General features: G+C 50.0%; 1 protein-coding gene across 5 annotated transcripts in view; it reads right to left on the bottom strand.

The window, feature by feature from the left end:
* Window positions 1-18,450, bottom strand: part of MLPH (melanophilin) — a 46,297-nt gene extending 27,847 nt beyond the window's left edge. Inside the window, exons 1-2 of one of the 5 annotated variants that reach the window (XM_081242124.1) lie at window positions 17,549-18,450; window positions 10,604-10,737 (exon numbers count right to left, since the gene is read on the bottom strand). In XM_081242124.1, coding sequence (XP_081098250.1) covers window positions 10,604-10,713 — 110 coding nt within the window. In that variant the 5' untranslated portion in view covers window positions 10,714-10,737; window positions 17,549-18,450. The remainder of the gene's footprint in view (window positions 1-10,603; window positions 10,738-17,548) is intronic. The other 4 variants (XM_081242122.1, XM_081242126.1, XM_081242123.1 and 1 more) reach the window with 4 other exon arrangements.
* Between the last annotated feature and the right edge of the window lie 729 nt (window positions 18,451-19,179).

The following is a 19,179-nucleotide window of genomic DNA, read 5'->3' as shown; positions in this document are numbered from 1 at the left end:
ATGGGTCCCCCACTCTCCATCCAGGTAGAGCCGGACCCCCGGAAAGAAGGATGAGGACGTGTAGAGGTACACTGCATCCCAGGATGTGAAGTCCTCTTAAGTAAGAGCCCGCGAGAGTCCGGGGGTGGTGGCTGGAAACTTTCAGGTGTTGAATTTGGGGGAACAGATAATGATACTCTGCTTCAGATTCCTTTTTTGTGGATATATTTATTTGTAATATATATTATTTTTAAAAATTTAATTTTAATTTTTAAAAATTAAACAAATTTTATTGGAGTATTGCTGATGTACAATGCTGTGTTAGTTTCTGCTGTACAGCAAAGTGAATCAGTTACACATACACATGTATCCATTCTTTCTTAGATTCTTTTACCATATAGGTCATTATAGAGTATTGAGTAGGGTTCTCTGTGCTATACAGCAGGTCCTTATTAGTTATCTATTTTACATGTAGTAGTGTGTATATGTCAATCACAGTCTCCCAAGTTATCCCCCCTACCTCCCCCCGGTTACCATAAGTTTTTTTTCTACATCTGTGACTCTGCGTCAGATTCTTTAAAACATAACTTCTCTTCTTCACAGCTGGAAAACAGGAGGGAGGGAAGAGGGGACCCCGCATCGGTCCAGCAGAGTAACACCAGATGCCTGCCAACCAGAGGGCACATCAACGGACCTGGAGGATCATGGGGGGCCAGAGCCATCCATATACCCTGCTTATCGCAATCACAGGGTCGACCAGATGTCCCTGCAGTACAGGCAGGGGTAAGCCCAACATGCAGCTACAAGTTAAGGTCACCTTCAGGAATAAAAGGTGCCCTGAATGTGATTTACTACACAGTAGTAGTAAACAGAGGAAGACTTGAAACTAGTCTGCTTGGTGTGCTGAGTGGGCATAAGAGAGAGGAGCAGGAGGTAAGAAGAAGCCAGGTTGGGCTGGAAAGACCACAGGCTATGTTCACGGAGGTGGAGAAGACTGGGCTAAAGTGAAGATGGAAAGGAACTGAGGTGGGCAATGGGGAGGGAAATGGCAGAACGTCAAGTCCAGGGATGCAGAACAGTGGTTCTGAAGGTGTGGTCCAGGGACCTACAGGGGTACCTGAGACCCTCTGCCAGGGTCCACAAGGTCAAAACTCTTCTCATAATAACACTAAGGTGATATTTGTCTTTTTTGCTCTTTGACCCCCGCACCGGTGGTGCAAAAGCTATGGTGGATGAAAGTTCTGGGGCCTCAGCACAGATCACGCCAGAGGTACAGAGTGTATCAGCAGTCAATCTGCTCTCTGCCAGAAAAGAAAAGAAAGGAAAGCATGTCTTGATGAAGTGCGTCTTTGATTAAAAGTGTGTCAAGTGACAGTATTTGTTGCCACTGACAAAACTCAAGCTTTCAAGCTCAATGACTTTTGGAAAACTTTTATGTCTCTGCTGACTTGAGCCTGACAGTTTTCATCACTGAGAGGTTTCTGACAAGATCAGCAGTGATGTGATTTTTGGGTTCTGTATAATGAAACGTGTTGACGTTTGGAAAGTCTGCATAGGTGTCACAAAATCACGCGTGGATGGAAGACTGACTTCAAGTGCAAGATGGACCAATGGATTTCAGTGTAACAGGAAGGGTAAAGTTCATTGACATGGTTTCAGATTCCACATTGTAACTTGCTTGAAGAAACTACCAGTCATAGGGTTCTCATGTATTATCAAAACAATGTCCATAATTACGTGAAAAAGCTACTAAAACACTCCTGCTTTTTCCTACTACATATCTGTGTGAGGCTAGATTTTTTTCCAACACCCCAGACAAAACAACATATTACAACATATTGAACGCAGAAGAAATATCATAATTCAGCTATCTCCGATTATGCCAGACATTAAAGGGATTTTCAAAAAATACAGAACAATGCCATTTTCCTCACTCATGTTTTTATTTTGGAAAAAAAGTTATTTTTCATAAAAATTTTACTTTGTTGTAAGGGGTTTATTGTTGTTTTAAATAAGTGAATGACTATTTTTAAAACGCCCAGTTTTAATTTTTGATGGGATAAATATTGACATCTATAACCCAGCTAAACAAAAGCTCCTTGGGGTTCTCAGTAATTTAAGAATATAAAGGGTCCCTCAGACCAAAATGTTTGAGAACTGCTGATTTGGAAGCCACACATTTACTCTCCTAGAATGCAAAGAAAAGGGCTCAGGAGACAGAAATGCAGAGAGAAGATGATGGCTAAGGCAGAGAAGGGCCAACACCTGACGGGTAATAAGGCACACCTTGGAAATATTGTGGGTTCAGTTCCAGACCACCGCAACAAAATGAATATTGCAATAAAGGGAGTCACAGGAATTTCTTGGTTCCCCAGGGCAAATAAAAGTTATGCTTACACTACACTGAAGTCTATTAGGTGTGCAATAGCATTATGTTTGAAAAAATAATGCACATACCTTAATTAAAATATTTTCTTGTTAAAAATTGCTAACCTTCTTCTGAGTCATATTCTTTTTGCGGGTGGAGGGTCCTGCCTCTGTGTCGGTGGCTGCTGACTGATCAGGGTGGTGGGTGTTGAAGGCTAGGGCGGTGGCAGCGATTTCCTAAAATAAGACAACAATGAAGTTCGCTGCATGGACTCTTCGTTTCATGAACAATTTCTCTGTAGCACGCAACGCTATTTGATAGCAATTTACCCACAGTAGAACTTCTTTCAAAATTGGAGTCAATTCTCTCAAATCCTGTTGCTGCATTATCGACTTAGTTTATGGAATATTCTAAATCCTTTGTTATCATTTCAACAGTCTTCACACCATCTTCACCAGGAGTTGATCCATCTCAAGAAACCACTTTCTTTGCTCATCCATGAGAAGCAGCTCCTCATCTGTTCAAGTTGTATCATGAGATTGCAGCAATTCAGTCACATCTGGAGCCCCACTTCTAATTCTAGTTTTCTCACCGTATCCACCACATCTGCAGTTACTTCTTCCACTGGAGTCTTGAACACCTCAAAGTCATCCTTGAGAGTTGGAATCAACTTCTTACAAACTCCTGTGAATGTTGATACTTGGACCTCTTCCCATGAATCATGGATGTTCTTCATGGCATCTAGAATGACAAATCCTTTCCAAGATGTTTTCAATTTACTTTTCCCAGATTCATCAGAGGAAATCACTGTCTCTGGCAGCTATGGCCTCATGAAAGGCATTTCTTAAAGAATAAGACTTAGAATAAGACTTAAATTACTCCTCAATCCATGGGCAGCAGAATGGATGTGTCTTAGCAGGCATGAAAACAATATTAATCTCATTGTCCATCTCCATCAGAGCTCTTGGGTGACCAGGTACATTGTCAATGAGCAGTATTATTTTGAAAGGAATCTTTTTCTGAGCAGTAGGTCTCATCAGTGAGCTTAAAATATTCAGTAAACCGGATTGCAAACAGATGTGCTGTCATCCAGGCTTTGTTGTTCCATTTATAGAGCACAGGAAGAGTAGATTTAGTATAGTTCTTCAGGGCCCTGGGGTTTTCAAAATGGTAAATGAGCCCTGGCTTCAACTTAAAGTCACCAGCTGCATTAGCCCCTAACAAGAGAGTCAGTCCGACTTTTGAAGCTTTGAAAGCCACATATTGACTTCTCCTCTCAAGCTATGGAAGTCCTAGGTGGCACCCAAAATCAAGGTGTTGGTGGGACTGGGATTCTTCCTGGAGGCTCAGGGGGAAGGTCTGTGCCCTTGCTTTCCCAGCTTCTAGGGGACAACTGTATTCACTGACTCACGGCCCCTTCCTCCATCTCAGAGCCAGCAATGGCGGGTTGAGTCCTTCTCACCATGAATCACTCTTACGTTGTCCTGTGTCACCCCCCCTTCCATCTGTCAGGCCCCTTGTGGCCCACCTGGATAACCCAGGATTGTCTCACTGTGTCCAGGCCCTGATTGGCATCCTTCCGTCTATCAGGCCCCTTGTGGCCACACTGGCCATCTGGATTACCCAGGATTGTCTCCCCATGCTGAGGCTCTGATTGGCACCCTTAATTGCACCTGCAGTCTTAATTCTCCTTTGCTAGGTAGCCCAGTATACTCACAGATTCGGGGGATTAGGACATGGGCATCTTTGGGGGCTCATTATTCTGCCATGGTTCTGAGGGGAAAATGTGTGAGCAGAGATCTCACTCCCAGCTCAGAGATTCCCAAATATAAAATCCACCCCCCGCCATGCCATTCCTGAGAAAACAACATGAAGATGTGCTCCAGAGGACTGAAAATCGAATCTCAAGTATGACCCTTAAGAATGAGGGTGAAAGGACCAATGAGTCACAGAATTGAGACAAAAGTATTAAAAGTACATCAACCAAACTAAAGTGTCAGAGAGAATTGCTGAAAGAGGACAAACATAATGTAGTAAGAACTGAAGAGCAATTACATGATCTAAGGTCCTGATTATATGAGCTAAGTATCAGGAATTATAATGAGGGAAATAGACACTTGCTAAAGTTCTTTGAGGTCTTCTGAAGAGAATGAGCAAACGATAATAAAAGGGATAAAGAGGAAATACGTGGTGATGTGTGAACAACAGCCCGCTGAGAGGGAGGCTCACAGGAATCTCAGAAGTGAGCTCAGACCAAAGTTAATCTCCAGGCTGCGCTGGCAGCTGACTTCCTGTTTCAGCCCCTGTGCTTTCAACCCTGGAGTTGCCTGTCTGTGGAGCCAGGTGGCCCAGCAAAGGGTGACCTCAAATTCCTTATTATTATTTATTTTTAAGGCAAGTCATGGTTTGCAAGCCATGTGTCACACCAGGAGCTCTTTCGTGGGTAATCTCAGGCATTCAGGTCTGTTGGCAAAGATTGCAAATCCACATCACCACCTGTTTGCCTTTCTGGGGAAGGTCTGCAGCCCTAATATTTGACTTGTGGGCTGTGCCCTTGAAAACAGGGTGTTCTATTTAGGTAAACTTGGGTCCTCACCCAGCGACATGAGTCACCCATGCATTCTCATTTATCCCTTTCCTATGTAAACTTTGGGATTTTTGTGTTTTTCTAATTTGGAAAACTTCTTTATCTTTCTGATTTTAAGACACTCTTTAGAGATCAAAGATATGAATCACTGCCATTTCTGTTAAAACTGTTTCTTCTAATTTTTAAAAAATTAAACATTTTCCTTTTAAATTCAGATGTACATATTTAGTCAATACTTATCAGTATTTTGTGTTGTGATGTCTACCTGTGTTGTCATATGTAGGCTTTTCCATTCCAAGATTATGTACATATTTACTTATATTTTCTTCCAATAATTTTCAGTTTCATGTTTTACATTTTTAATATATCAGTTATAAATGTAACTGAGGTCAAACTCCCTCCCCCAGCCCTGCACTCATGGTCAACTATTCCAACACTTAGCTTTAACTAATTCTTCCCTTTCTTACTGATATGAAATGTTACCACTGTACTAGATATTGTTATACATACTTGGTGGCATTTTAGGACTTTCATGTTGTTTTACTGATTATCTATATCTGTGAAAGGGGTAGCTGCCAGAACAGACCAGCGGAACATGAGGCAGACATAAGGATGTGCAGCCCTTGAGTGTAGGCTGTCTTTTCAAATAAAGGGAGCAAGATGTGCCAGAGGTTAGCAGGGCGTCAGGGACAAACGAAAGGCTTTCTGTGTTTTTATGTTTGTTTGTTCTTGCTTTTTTTTGTTGATCCAATATGGCGATTGATCCTACTGACATTCCAAGTAGGAGCTAGTGGGCAGAGAGGGAGTAACTGAGGCAGCTCCATGCTCCAGGAGCCGGGAGCAGACAGGAAAGGGCCAGAGCACAAGTAAGGGCCAGGAGAGGGAACACAGGGTGGGCATGAACACAGGTAAGGATGGGGCAGGATGGGGGGAGGTTACACCTGGTAGCCTTGAGCTTTCTGTGAGGAACTGGGTGAGCTCACTGCGACAGTGACCGGGGTCTGGAGGAGAGTGAAGGCTTGAGGAATTGCCTAAGAATTTTTGTGCATCTTTGGGTTTTGGATTCTCCAGAGTATAGCATTGTGTTGATGGGAGGCCAGGAATAACATCACACCATGTACAGTAAACACCCCACTCCCGAGTCCCTGGTCACACATGCCGACTTCAGGGAGAGACTTATATCTGCCTGGGGCTAAATCAAAGGCCAGATGGCCTCCCCTCTTCCTTCTCCTCGAATTCCCGAAATAGCCTGTGAGAAAAGCCATTTGGAAGCTCCACAAGGCACCTGCCACTCAGCAGCTAGACCCCCAGGGACATCCTCCTGGTCAGTTCAGACGGTAGCTGTCCACACGGTCTGCCCACAGCCCCAGTCCCTGGAACAAGCGTGTTCTGTTTGAAATGTCCCGTTCGGAGGCTCATGGGGAAGATGCACCAAGATGCTCCAGCCTTTGCCCTTCACCACCGGATGGCCTCCATCTTCCCCATGGGGCTGGGGCTGTGAGAAGTCCTCTGCACAGGGCAGGAGGTCAGGCCCGGCCGAGGGGTCAGAGGCTGTCATGTGATGGAGATGGTCTACTGGGCATGAGGGCATTAGTGCTGGGGACCTGGGCCAGCTCACTGGTCACACACTTTGACAGCAGAAGCCAAAGAGGTGCTGGTCCTACCCCACAGGAGAAGGTGCCGGAGCCCTCACCCAGGCCCCATCTCAGCATCCTTTACAGGGTGATGCTCCCACATGGGGAGAAAAACTGAGCAGCAGTCCATCAAAATACATTTCTGTTAACTTTGTAAACACTAAAGGAAATGTATTCCTTTTTTTGTTTGATTGTTTCCTAATTGGTATATTTGGTGAATTGGCTATTTTAGCAAATCGCCTCTCCGGTAAATGTGCTGCTGGTGAATTGACCTTGAGCCCACACACTATGTCCACTTGACGTGTATTCAGGACAGGAAAGTTCTTTCCAAGTAATGCATGTGTTTGTTTCTTGGTTTCACGGTTTCCCCCCTATTAATTTTGTTCTGTCAAAAACCTCGGTAGGTGTTTTGAGCTGGGCCATCTATTTGGCATCTTTCAGAGTGTGTCAAAGACATCAAAAACTCATCTGATTGCTATACAGCTGAAACTAACACAACCTTGTAAATCAACTATATCTCAATAAAAATTAAAAACACAAACAAAAAACTCATCTGAACAAGCCCTGAGCAGCTCAGTTTGTTAAGGTCACCCACTTAGTTGTCACCTGAGGGCCCGTTTCTCCATTCAGCCCATTGTTGATTCACAGATTGGAGAATCAGGAACTGGGAGGAACTATGAGGACTCCAAGGAGTCGTGGAGAAGCCGAGACATGTGCCAGAGAATGGGATATTGTGGTTGTAGGAAATGGACGATTAATGTTGGAACTGGTGAAAGGCACAGATTAACACTGAGCGGAGATTGGGAAGAGGAGGTTTATTATGTTTAAACTGTCTTCAGTTTCACTGTAGACTGCTGGTATTTTAGCCAACTTGCCCTGCAGAACCAATCTCAGTGTCCAGAACCCAAATGTCTTATTTGGAGCTTGTTTCCGCCACGTCCTTCCTAAGTCTCAGCACCCACCCGAGCAGAACTTGAACCCACACCCCGCGTGTCCTGGCCTCAGAACCACACGCCTGGGCCCTGCTCCCAGGGGTCACGGGGACCCTGGGGATAAGGCTTGTCACAGGCAGAGGCGGCTTCACCTCTTGTTACACAGTTAACCAATACCACAGTGAGCAAGAGACAAAAACATCAAAAAATAAACCCCACAAAATACCCTTCACTCAGCCCCCGCTGTTTACACGACTCTTCCCAAGTGTGTCAACAGGGGTCTGTGTCTGCACAGGAAGCACCAATCACGGGAAGGCTACTGGGGCTCCTGCATCCTTGCCTTGACTCTGATGTGGATTCTCTGAACCACCACCTCTCCGTACTAGACCATTTCCAGGGACCATGTCCTGCGCTATTGTATTTAATAAGCTCACCATCTAATCGCACACGGAAGGTCAAGAAGACACAGCAGAGCGGCCGATCTGAAGGCCGCTTGAGCAGAAGGTCTCAGGCACTTCCGAACAAGGACATCACGCTGACCGTAACCGACTGGCCGGGGACCTGACCTGACCCGTAGGCCCCCCTAGAAGTGGAGGAAACACAACCTGGATCCTTCGGAGACTTCCTTTCCCAGCAGTAATTGGAGGTTGCCTGGGCGTGTCTCCCTTTTACAGTGTGAAATGACTCGAGGAACATGGAAAATAAAGAGGAAGGGTGTCAGGAGGGCATCCCCCGTAGACAAGAAAGATAGGAATTTCTGCAAAACCACCTGGGCTCTGCCTGGTTGGAGGGAGGGGCTGACCCACTCAAGGGTCTCCCTGGAGGGCTGGGTTCCCCTCCCCTCTGATTGATCTGCGATTCTATATACGTATCGAATGGGAGGGTCTAAGCTGTCATTGAAAATAAAAGTACATCAACTATACTTCAATTAAAAAAAATAAAATAAAGTAAAAAAATAAAAGTGACAACAGCTGGGCTGCTTGGAGAGGCTGTGATCCCCAGAGCAAAGGCCAGGTGGGCTCTGTCACTGAGAGCGTGTGGCCCTGGGCCCCGGGTGCAGCCGCCAGGCCACGGCTGAAGCGGAGGGAGGGGACGAGGGGCAGGGCGGGCCCGATCAGCACGTGGACGCCGGCCAAGGGCAGCTCTGGGCCCCAGTCCTGGGGTTGCGGGGGGCTGAGTCAGGGCCCTAGACACCAGCGGGGAGAGAGCGCCTTCATAATGAAAACCCAGTGGGGGGATGACCTGCAGCCCAAGGCAGAGCGGAGGGTGGAGGGCTCCACGGAGAGGCAACAGGAAGCCTCGCGGTGCTGATCCAGACGCCTCCCCGCCACTGAGAGAGGCGCCGGGCTCCACCGAACGTGTTTCACTTAACAGTCTGTCGGTTCGTGTGGCCTCTGCTCTGTGTCGGGACCCAGAGACTCCCGCCGCGGCTCCTTCTGCCTCCGCTGGGGTCCGTCTTTCTGTCTGTGTCCCCCCTCCAGGGTGGTCTCCTCCAGGCCCATGGCTTTAAATACTGGGGCAGCTAAGTAATGATCCCTCTACCCCAGAAACGTGGTATGTCCTGGTTCTTAGAGCCTGGGACTGTGTCTCAGGCCAAGAGGGACTCTGCAGGTGTGATTAAGTTAAGGGATGTGAGATGGTGATGGGGTTAGCTGGGTGGGCTCAGCATGATCGTGAGATCCTTCTGAGCAAAACAGGAGGGCAGGAGAGTCAGAGAGATGCGACGACGGAAGCAGAGGTCAGAAAGACAGAGACTGGAAGACGTCAGGCTGACGGCCTCGAAGAGGCAGGAGGGGGCGGGAACCAAGGAGCGTGGGCGCCTCGAGACGTTGCCAGAGGCAAGGGAACCTCCAGAAGGCAGGCAGCCCCGCCCACACCTCGACTCCTGGACTCCAGTCGCGAGGGATTTGTGTGCTTTAAGCCACTGAGTCTGGAGTGATTACAGCAGCCACAGCGTCTGTAGGTGGATGCGCCCTCAGTCCTTTCTTGGCTGGGTTCCAGCCCCGTGTGTGGGGGGCTTCCCTGGCCACTTCGTGTCTAACAGGCAACCCAGGTCTGACCTGGATCCTGGTCTCCTCCACACCTGCTCCACCCTTGCCTTCCCCAGGTGAGGTGACGCCACCTCCATGCCCCAGTTACTCAGGCCATGGCTCTGGAGTGACCCTGACCTTGACGCCTCCCATACTCCACACCCCACATCCAACCCGTGGGCAAACTTGCAGGTGCCCCCTTCAAAGCTCATCTGACCACTCCTCCGTAGCCCACGGCCTGCAGAGCAGAAGCCGGGTCTTGTTACTCCGCCGCCCGAAGGCCCACAGCCACGCGGGGAAAGGCCCAAGTCCTGTCCGGGTCCTCAGCCCCCTGACGGCCTGTCCCCCATCACGGCTCCGACCTCCTCTCAGTGCTCCCCCACCAGGGGCCTTTCAGGCATTTCCTTGGCTACCTACCCACCTTGAGTCTTTATACAATGTCTCCTTTGCAATAGGCCTACCAACCTACAAAAGTCACCAAGACAACAGGGACCCCAGGGGACAGCTAAGCCTTGGAGGTCTGGTGGAGGAATATGCAAAGGCTGAGGGGCAGTAAGTAACGCCGGGTGGGTTTTAGCTCAGCCCACGGGGAGACACATGCAAAATGGCGCTGGGGCCTCCATGCTGAGGACGAGGTGCCCCCAACACTGCTGGAAAGAGGCAGGAGTCAGCCTTTGTCCTAAACGCCCTTGCTCCCAGCTTCTGGGTGTTTCAGGCCAGCATCAAGGCTTTCCCTATTCATCACCTTTAGCTCTTTTATTCGTGCAATGCCGTGCCCTAAGCATCACCCCACTTAGGAGAGAATGTCACCCTGGGGCTGGATCAAGTTGAACTAAAACTATTCAGGGAATATCTGGCTCTCAGGAGGAAAGTCAGATCTCCTTGTTTTAATTAGGAAGAAACTTAATTAAAGTTTCTTAAGGCCAGAAAGCAGAATGTTTCCCAGTGCCCGGCTTCCGGCCAGTGTCCTGTACCCGAGCTCCTGCTGTCTGTCCACTCGGATGGCCGCAAGGCGACGGCCCCTCCGGAGGCCGCCAGGGCTGCACTGCGGGGGCCCAGCCACACACACTCACTCTAGTCTCTCCTCTTCTTTCCTTCGAAGGTCAAAGTCCCGCTGAACCACTTCCCAGACGTGCTTGGCCTCTTCATCCGTGAGCGTGGAAAGATCCAGTTTTTTCCCCATCTCTGCTTCTCGTCAGGGTCACACCTGGAATAACACAGGACCAGAGCGTTCAGCCCAGGAAGCCCACATGCAGATGCCGGCCAATTCACAAAGAAGAGGCAACACAGAAAGTGCTGATTTCCCAGCAGTTGGAACCTGGGTTACATGGTGTTAGAAAACAGGCAAATGGGTGTCTGGAAATGTGTGCAGTCGAAATAAATGAACCCGTGCGTACAATCCCCATACCCCAGGAGTCAGACTTCAGATGACGTTATGCCCTTTTCGAGGACACTGAAGACCCCAATCAATGCCAAGAGGACAGAGGAAGGAAAACCCAAATGTCAAAAACCAAGAGAAGGAGAGCTTTACCGCCTCGCTTGCTACACAGAGTGTGCTCTGCGGACCAGCAGCATCTCCCGGAGCCTGTGAGACACTCCGGACTCCCAGGCCCCGCCCAGCCCTCCTGACTCAGAATCTGCATCCTAACAAGACCTTCTGATGACACTTCCACCTGTCTCTCCCTCCCCCATCACGCCTGTCCCTTGAGTATTTCTTCACACCTCCTAACAGCTGGTGACATCACATATCGCGATGACGGCGACTTCTCCCTGGCACACGGGGGTGCTTTTCTGTGCTCCCACCTCTCTGGTCTTCGTCAGGCCATACAGGGGCCCCTTGGCCAGAGACTGTGGCCACTACACCCAGTCCAGCTCTGCTCTGGGGGAAGATTCTGTTGGGGTGACAGGTTCCCTGTGGGCAACCGAGAGTTCAAGAACCTCTGTGCGACTTCAGCCAGTCTTCACTGAAGACTGAAATCTGCTTTTTAGGAACATCAGAGAAGGAATCCAATCTGTCTGCTCTCACTGGGAAACCTTAACACCAATCGGGAGACCCAATTTTGCTTCTGAATTCTGGGGAACATCTCCCTTTCACCAGTGCCGACCAGCCGAAAGTACTCTCTGCAGAAACGCGAACACAACTTGCTCTGTGTTAGAAAACTGCTTTGCTGTACAAGAGTTAATTATGAGTTATTTAAGTTAACTCTTGCTGTACAAGAGTTAATTATGAGTTAATTAAGAGTTAATTATGAAAAGTGACATTTTCTGAGCAACACTCGATACCAGCTAAAATGGAAATGTCCACAGAGATCCCATGGCTGTCAACTAAACGGTTTCCTGGCTTGTGCCTTAAAATCGGTGAAAAATAGTTTCTTAAATTTTTTGCACCGACCCCTCAGTATTTCCATCCTCAAGCACTGTGCTGACTGTGAACGATGCATTAAGAGGCTGCCCTGACGTGCCAGAATCATTCAAACTATTTTCATTACAGGTGACTTTAGATTTTGGACATGAAAACATTAAACCAAGACTGATTCCTGATGCTCCTCTAGAGGATACAGTTTCTGTTTTTAAAAAAACTGGAACAAAAAGTCATTTGATGGGGCTTCCCTGGTGGTGCAGTGGTTGAGAGTCTGCCTGCCGATGCAGGGGACACGGGTTCGTGCCCCAGTCCGGGAAGATCCCACATATCGCGGAGCGGCTGGGCCCGTGAGCCATGGCCGCTGAGCCTGCACATCCGGAGCCTGTGCTCCGCAACGGGAGAGGCCACAACAGTGAGAGGCCCGCATGCTGCAAAAAAAAAAAAAAAGTTTGGATGGATGACTGGGGTTTACTCATTTTTGTTTTTCACCATTGTTGAAAAAAATTCTATCACAAGAAGCCCATTCATTGAAATTCTCTTCCCAGAGCAGATGAAAGCCGTGACCATCAGCTGAGTAGTTATCATTCTCTCTCCTCTCCTAAAGGAAAAGCCACAATTCCAGGCCTTATTTCAAGAAACTAAAATTGTGAGGTGTGAGGGAGAAAAGCAAAACAAAGGGAAACAAGTATATCTTTCTTGTCACCGCAAGCTTAACCGTCTTAGAGCACGTCAGTGACTGATAAGGGATGGATGGAAAGGTCACTAGGAGTCAGAACTGCCACCCGGAGGCTTCACACCCACGGGATCCCCCCACCCCAGCCCCCTCTCAAGTCTGTTCCTTTTGTTTGATGTGTCTTTCTAATAAGGATGGTACTTGGTTTCCCAGCTCAGATAGCAAAGGCCATTGAGGCCTGGGAACGGCTGCGCACTGGACCAGGGAGGGTCCGGGCACCTCTGGCGAGGCGGGTGCCTGCTGGGGTCGGGTGGGGAAGAGGCCCAGCCTGGCTGCCTGCTGCCTGGAGGGATGCCGGGCAGCAACCTACTGAGATGTGAACAGGGGAGCCCAGCAGAGGGAAGCAGACAGCCTCCCACGCTTCAAGGGGACCATGGCACCATGGTTTAGCGCCATTTCGGAGGTTCCAGGGATGAGCCTGAATTGTTGAGGAAAGTGATATGTGTTCATGATGCTCTGTTTAATGAAGCAAGGAATGATGCAATACAGACTTTGAAAAACAAACATCCCACATAGCTAAACCAAGAGCAGACTGTTGGTACTTTATGGATTAGACATTATCTGAAAAATTTTACTCTGGTGCCTATTTTTATTTTATTTATTTATTTATCTATTTAACATCTTTATTGCAGTATAATTGCTTTACAATGGTGTGTTTCTGCTGTATAACAAAGTGAATCAGCTATACATATACATACATCCCCATATCTCCTCCCTCTTGCGTCTCCCTCCCACCCTGCCTATCCCACCCCTCTAGGTGGTCACAAAGCACCGAGCTGATCTCCCTGTGCTACGCGGCTGCTTCCCACTAGCTATTTTACATTTGGTAGTGTATATATGTCCATGCCACTCTCTCACTTCTTCCCAGCTTACCCTTTCCCCTCCCCGTGTCCTCAAGTCCATTCCCTACATCTGCCTCTTTATTCCTGTCCTGCCCCTAGATTCTTCAGAACCTTTTTTTTTTTTAGATTCCATATACATGTGTTAGCATACGGTATTTGTTTTTCTCTTTCTGACTTACTTCACTCTGTATGACAGATTCTAGGTCCATCCACCTCACTACAAATAACTCAGTTTCGTTTCTTTTCATGGCTGAGTAATATTCCATTGTATATATGTGCCACATTTTCTTTATCCATTCATCTGTCGATGGACACTTAGGTTGCTTTCATGTCCTGGCTATTGTAAACAGCTGCAATGAACATTGTGGTACGTGACTCTTTTTGAATTATGGTTTTCTCAGGGTATATATGTGGTGCCTTTTTTTTTTTTTTTTTTTTTTGCGGTAGGCGGGCCTCTCACTGTTGCGGGCTCTCCCGTTGCGGAGCACAGGCTCTGGACCCGCAGGCTCAGCAGCCATGGCTCACGGGCCTAGCCGCTCTGTGGCATGTGGGATCTTCCCAGAGCAGGGCACGAACCCGTGTCCCCTGCATCAGCAGGTGGACTCTCAACCACTGCGCCACCAGGGAAGCCCTGTGGTGCCTACTTTTAGCTCTGGCCCAACTTCTGGGTGAGCAGGAGGTGCAGGGAGAGGAGGGGAGGGAGGGTGATTCCAAATTTCAGACGCATCCCATATGTAAGATGCTGTGCCATGCAGTAAGGGACGTGATGCTTCCGAGGGAAGCATGTTCTCAGGACAGCCTGGGGTCAGGAGCCTGGCTCCTGACATGGGTCCACGACACGGGTGGTCCACGACATGGGTCTTTATCTACTGTGACCAAATCTTCCCATGTAGTGAATTAATGATGTGCAGAAGCTTAAAGCTATTTATTTATTTAAAGATTTTTTTATGTGGACCATTTTTAAAGTCTTTATTGAATTTGTTACAACATTGCTTCTCTTTTATGTTCTGTTTTTTTGGCCCTGAGGCATGTGGGATCTCAGTTCCCCGACCAGGGATTGAACCCGCACCCCCTGCACTGGAAGGTGAAGTCTTAACCACAGGACTGCCAGGGAAGTCCCAGCTTTTTATTATTTTTATTAATTTATTTTTTTCATTGTTGTTGGTGGTGGTGGTGATGATGGGTGGTGGGGTGATGGTTTAAAGCTTTTAAAAAACTATCTTTAGAAAATAATCTGAAGTCGAATGGAGAATATGTTTGATTTCAGTATTCAAAACGCATAAACCCAAAGTCACTGGCAATCGAGGAGTGTGTCGCTAGCACCGCTTCTGGCTCGCATCAGGCTGATGGGGGAGCCTGGGGTATGGTGCAAGGGCAGCCCCTCTTCCAGGTACGGCCACGCTGAGAGATCCACGTGGATTCACGGAGGGGACAGCCTTTCAGCCACAATCCTCTCTCTCCTCACTCCCCACTTTGCTTGCTCACCAAGACCCTGATCTCCACCCGGTGTGCCTCCAACCGTAACAGTCGAGGGGGAACATGGCAGCAGAGGACATGCTGGACCCACAGGGGGGGCCCGACTCTGCCCTGCCCTAGCCTGGGGGAACCTCCCAGGGTGTGCGTGTTGGCGGGGGGCAGACCTCACCAGGCTCCACATGCTCCTGGCTCCACTTCGGTGCAGATAACGCCTAGTCATGAGCTTCCTGAACAAAACACTTTCAATTTGCGCCTGGTCCACGGCTAAGATTTAACCACATTTTTAATCTTTGAGACTGTTAGCCCTCCCCCATCGCTTAAAAGCTATAACGGAGAAAAGAGAGTGTGACACTGAGGTTAGTGAGTTGGAAAGAGACAGAACAGGTTTTACCAAGTGGATATCCTGAACCCAGACCACTGCATTTCAATGGTGGGTCATCTTTATCTGTTAAAGATTTGAGTTCACATTTTGGCCACATTAAAGGGAGATCTGGGCAGGGATCCCTCCTATACAAAGCTTGGGCTGGTGCCCCCCTGAGCCGGGAAGCGATGGCAATTATGAGTAGTCACCACCGCCTGAGCAGATAAACTTTGCAGCAAATCCAAGTTCCTCTTCAATGCCCAACAAACAACAGCAGGAATGCTCTCTGACTCAGAATCAGGTGGGCGACTCTTGCTGATAAAGATGTGGGCACATTCCTGAGGGAAGGCCAGGTGCCAGCTGTGGGGGCCTCTGTGTTAACCCTTTGTGGCTGCTTCCCAAAGCTGGCCTGTGTGGTCACTTCCGCAGGCAGGGCCTGCTGCCCATTGGCAGCAACCAAACCCCCAACCCTCGTCAGCTGCAAAATGAGCACCTTCCCCCCGCCCCCTGCAGGTGCTCTGAAATCACTCCAGCAGCAAGGGCCCTGCAGCTTGCCTCCCGCCTGCTCGTTCTCTCCTTTCTCCCAGCTCCCTGGGAAGCTGCTGGAAACCTTGTTTACGCACGGACATAGTTTTGCACTTGCAGCTAAAGCCTCAGCTCTAGTCTCCACAGCAAGGATGGGTCCCAAGGTGACGCTGAGGGACGAGGATGCAGCTGAGCTCCAGGAATTGGGTTCCTATCCCAGGTCAGGCACCAACCAGCCCTGTGACTTGGGACAAGTCCCCTTCCTCTCTGGGTCTCAGTTTTTCCATCTGTACCATGACCTCTATGTCTCTCTCCAGCCCTGGGTGATGCCAGGATATCAGGATTAAAGGGACAGGTTACAAGGTGGGTAGAAGGGAGCGGGCTCTTCCTCCAGAGATTGCTTCTGAAAAGAACGAGACAGCCCTAGAAGGCTGACCCAATGGCGTGAACTGGGGGCAGCCACGAGAAGTCACCACACTGTCATCCGAGGGCACTAAAGTCTCCCTTCTGTGTAGCCTACAGGGCTCTGGATCCTCTTCACCACCCCCAAGCCTTCCACTCAGCTGGCTTTAATTTTTCAGTCACTAATGCCTTAATCAATAAGACCCACCGACTGCTAGTCTATGTGCCTGGAATTGTCTTCAGTGAATCCTGCGGGGCACCTACCACTGCACCCAGATTTTGGATGTGGTGGAGCACAGGGACCTATGATTGGTGCTTGGATCTAAGGCATGAGGCCCTGGAGATTCAGGCATGGGGCTCTTGCCCAAGAGAGCTGTGTCTTACTGAAGTCAGCGGACTGGCTGACAATCCAGCGCAGGGCTGGACATCGGAGGACAGAGGTGAACGGGCTGAACCCAGGTGCCAATGTCACTGCTCCGCTGCCATGGCCTGCAAGCCCTGGCCTTCTCCTTGGGGCTTCATGGCCAAGCGCAGTGCCACCTTTGCGCCTGGTGGGCTGGTGGGGGCCTCACCTCCCCTCTTTATCATTCCAACCTCTCAGAAAGAAATGTGTAACTAAAATTTTAAAAAACAAACATAAAAATGCAAAGACCCCAACCCAACTGAAAATGAAATGGGGTTTTCAACGTTTGGTTAAGGTGAGTAGGACACAGCCTGGGAAACTGCAGGGGATTTGTAAAGAGGTCTGGCTCAGGCAGGGACCTGGGGCCAGGGCCCGCTGTGTGACTCTCTTCCTCTACAGACCCTTCCCCCATCCGGATAACAAGGTGGTGGGCCGTCGAGGGGCGTGTCGGCAAACAAAACATAATTCCAATAAAACTGGGGCTTTCAGAGGCCCCAAAGTCCAGGTCGCCTCCTCCCATATGCTCTGACACCACCCGGGCTCTCTCTCCGGGCAGGAAGGGTCTCTCCCCAAGCAGCCTCAGGCCCCTGGGCGACCAGCCAGTGAGGCTCCACCGAGGCTTGCAGCCTCAGCCCCGTCTGCGTGTACATCCGCAAGAGGGCTTCTGATTAAAACCACTGTTTTGCTCCCTGAGGATCCGGACCCGTCTGATCAAGCTATCTGGGTGAAGCCCGGGTTTGGGGTTCGGTGGGTTGGACGCGTCCTCCTCATCAGCCGGGACCGAGGCCTGGGGCCCTTTGGGGGTGTTTTCACACCGGCGGGGCTGCACCCAGCACTGCGGACCCGCCCTGAACCTGGGGCCTCCATCCCGGGCGCCATCGGACCCCGCCGTTCCCCCTTCTCCCCGAACTCACCGACTCCTTTACGGGGGCGTGTCGGCCCTGGCCCGGACCCCGGAGTTACTCTCTGCGGTCCTGCTACGGAGAGCAAGGCGACGGGCGGGGCGTCGGGTCGCGGTGCGTTGAGGCCAGGAGGGCAGATACGGGCCAGGCAGGGCGCAGGGCGCACAGCGGAGGGAGGGGCGAGGTCCCGGAGGCATCCGCCGGGTCACGAGGACCGCGCCGCGCCGCGCCCCGCCCAGCTCCGGGAGCGCCGGGCACCTCCGGGTGGCTGCGGGGCGCGGGGCGGACACCCGGGGCGCCAGTGCCGGGCAGAGCCCATCGCTCCTCGCCGCCAGCCTACTTCGGGGAGGAAGGCAGGGAGGGCAGGGCTGAGCCCACACCTGGCGAGTCTGGAGACTGCCCGGTGATGCGGCCGCCGCCGTCCTGCCCTCGGCGCGAAGAGAGCCGCCGGCCTTTTTCGCCCTCGGAGCGCGCGGTACCTCGTTTAATTCCCATCCCAACTCTGCGCGATTTACTCCGGTTTTACAGATGGGGAAACTGAGGCCCAGGAAAGAGGCTTCCCCAAAGCCACAGACTAACTCGTGGGAACGCCTTACTCTTAAGTGGGACTCTGGACCCCGTGTTTCCTGCAGACGCGCGCCCCTTCACGTCTCCCCTCCTGCCTGGACGCGGCTGCACCCGGAAGCTCAAACGCCAGTAGCCCCGCCACGGGGAGGGCACCGAGACCTTGCGCGCCAAAACAAGTCCCGCAAGTCACAGCCGCGGCGCGCGGCGGGGTCAGCATCCGCGCACAGACGGGGCGGGGGCGGGGGCGAGGGTGCCCTGCGTAACGCCCTCCGAGCTCCCGCGCCGCCGTCTCACTTTCCGCGCCCGGACTCGCGCTCAGGGGCGCCTCAAACCCGGAGCGTTCGGCGCACCACCACCAGCTCCAGCCACCGTGCCGCCTGCCTGTCCTTCCCAAATCCCCTGGACATTAAAGGGCGTCACCATCTTCCCTTTCCCTTCCGCAGTTGGGCGCATCAAAGCACTCCCCCCTCCTCCCTCTCACTTACTACTGATAAAAAAAAAAGACCAAACAAAACTACATTCTTTCCCCCAGAAACTACTTTCGAAACTTTCCATATCTGCGAAATGGGGATAGGAATATAAATAAATACATAAATGATAAGTGCTGTTAGGTGAACAAATAGTGATATCTCCGTTTTAGAGAGGAGGAAACTAAACCTTATAGGATCATTGTGATGTCACATTGGATAATTTATAAGGCACTTTCAAAAGCCACACAATTCTGCTCGGGTTAGAGCTCTGGTTGTCTGCTGTGACCGCTGAAGCACTGTAAGTGCACGTGGGTATTTCTCTCCTCTGGGCTACATAGGCGCTCTGGCCAAGCGCCATCAACTGTGTGTGCGAACCCGGGAAGTAAGGTGACAGACACTTACACTTAACCCAGAGTTTCCAGAAACCCTGTGAGCCCGTTCTCGTGTTTTTCGTTTCCTTACCGTATACTTTACTGTTGCTTATAAAATTAAGAGATCCCTTAAAAGTCGGTATCAGGACCGTTTTTTTAATATGCATTTTATCTTTCATTTTTTAAAAAAATTGAAGTATAGTTGATTTACAATGTTGTGTTAGTTTCAGGTGTA

This window comes from Mesoplodon bidens (assembly GCF_964165515.1).
Source record: "Mesoplodon bidens genome assembly, chromosome: 8".
In the NCBI taxonomy this organism is placed as follows: domain Eukaryota; kingdom Metazoa; phylum Chordata; class Mammalia; order Artiodactyla; family Ziphiidae; genus Mesoplodon; species Mesoplodon bidens.
This window is presented reverse-complemented; position numbering and strand designations above follow the sequence as displayed.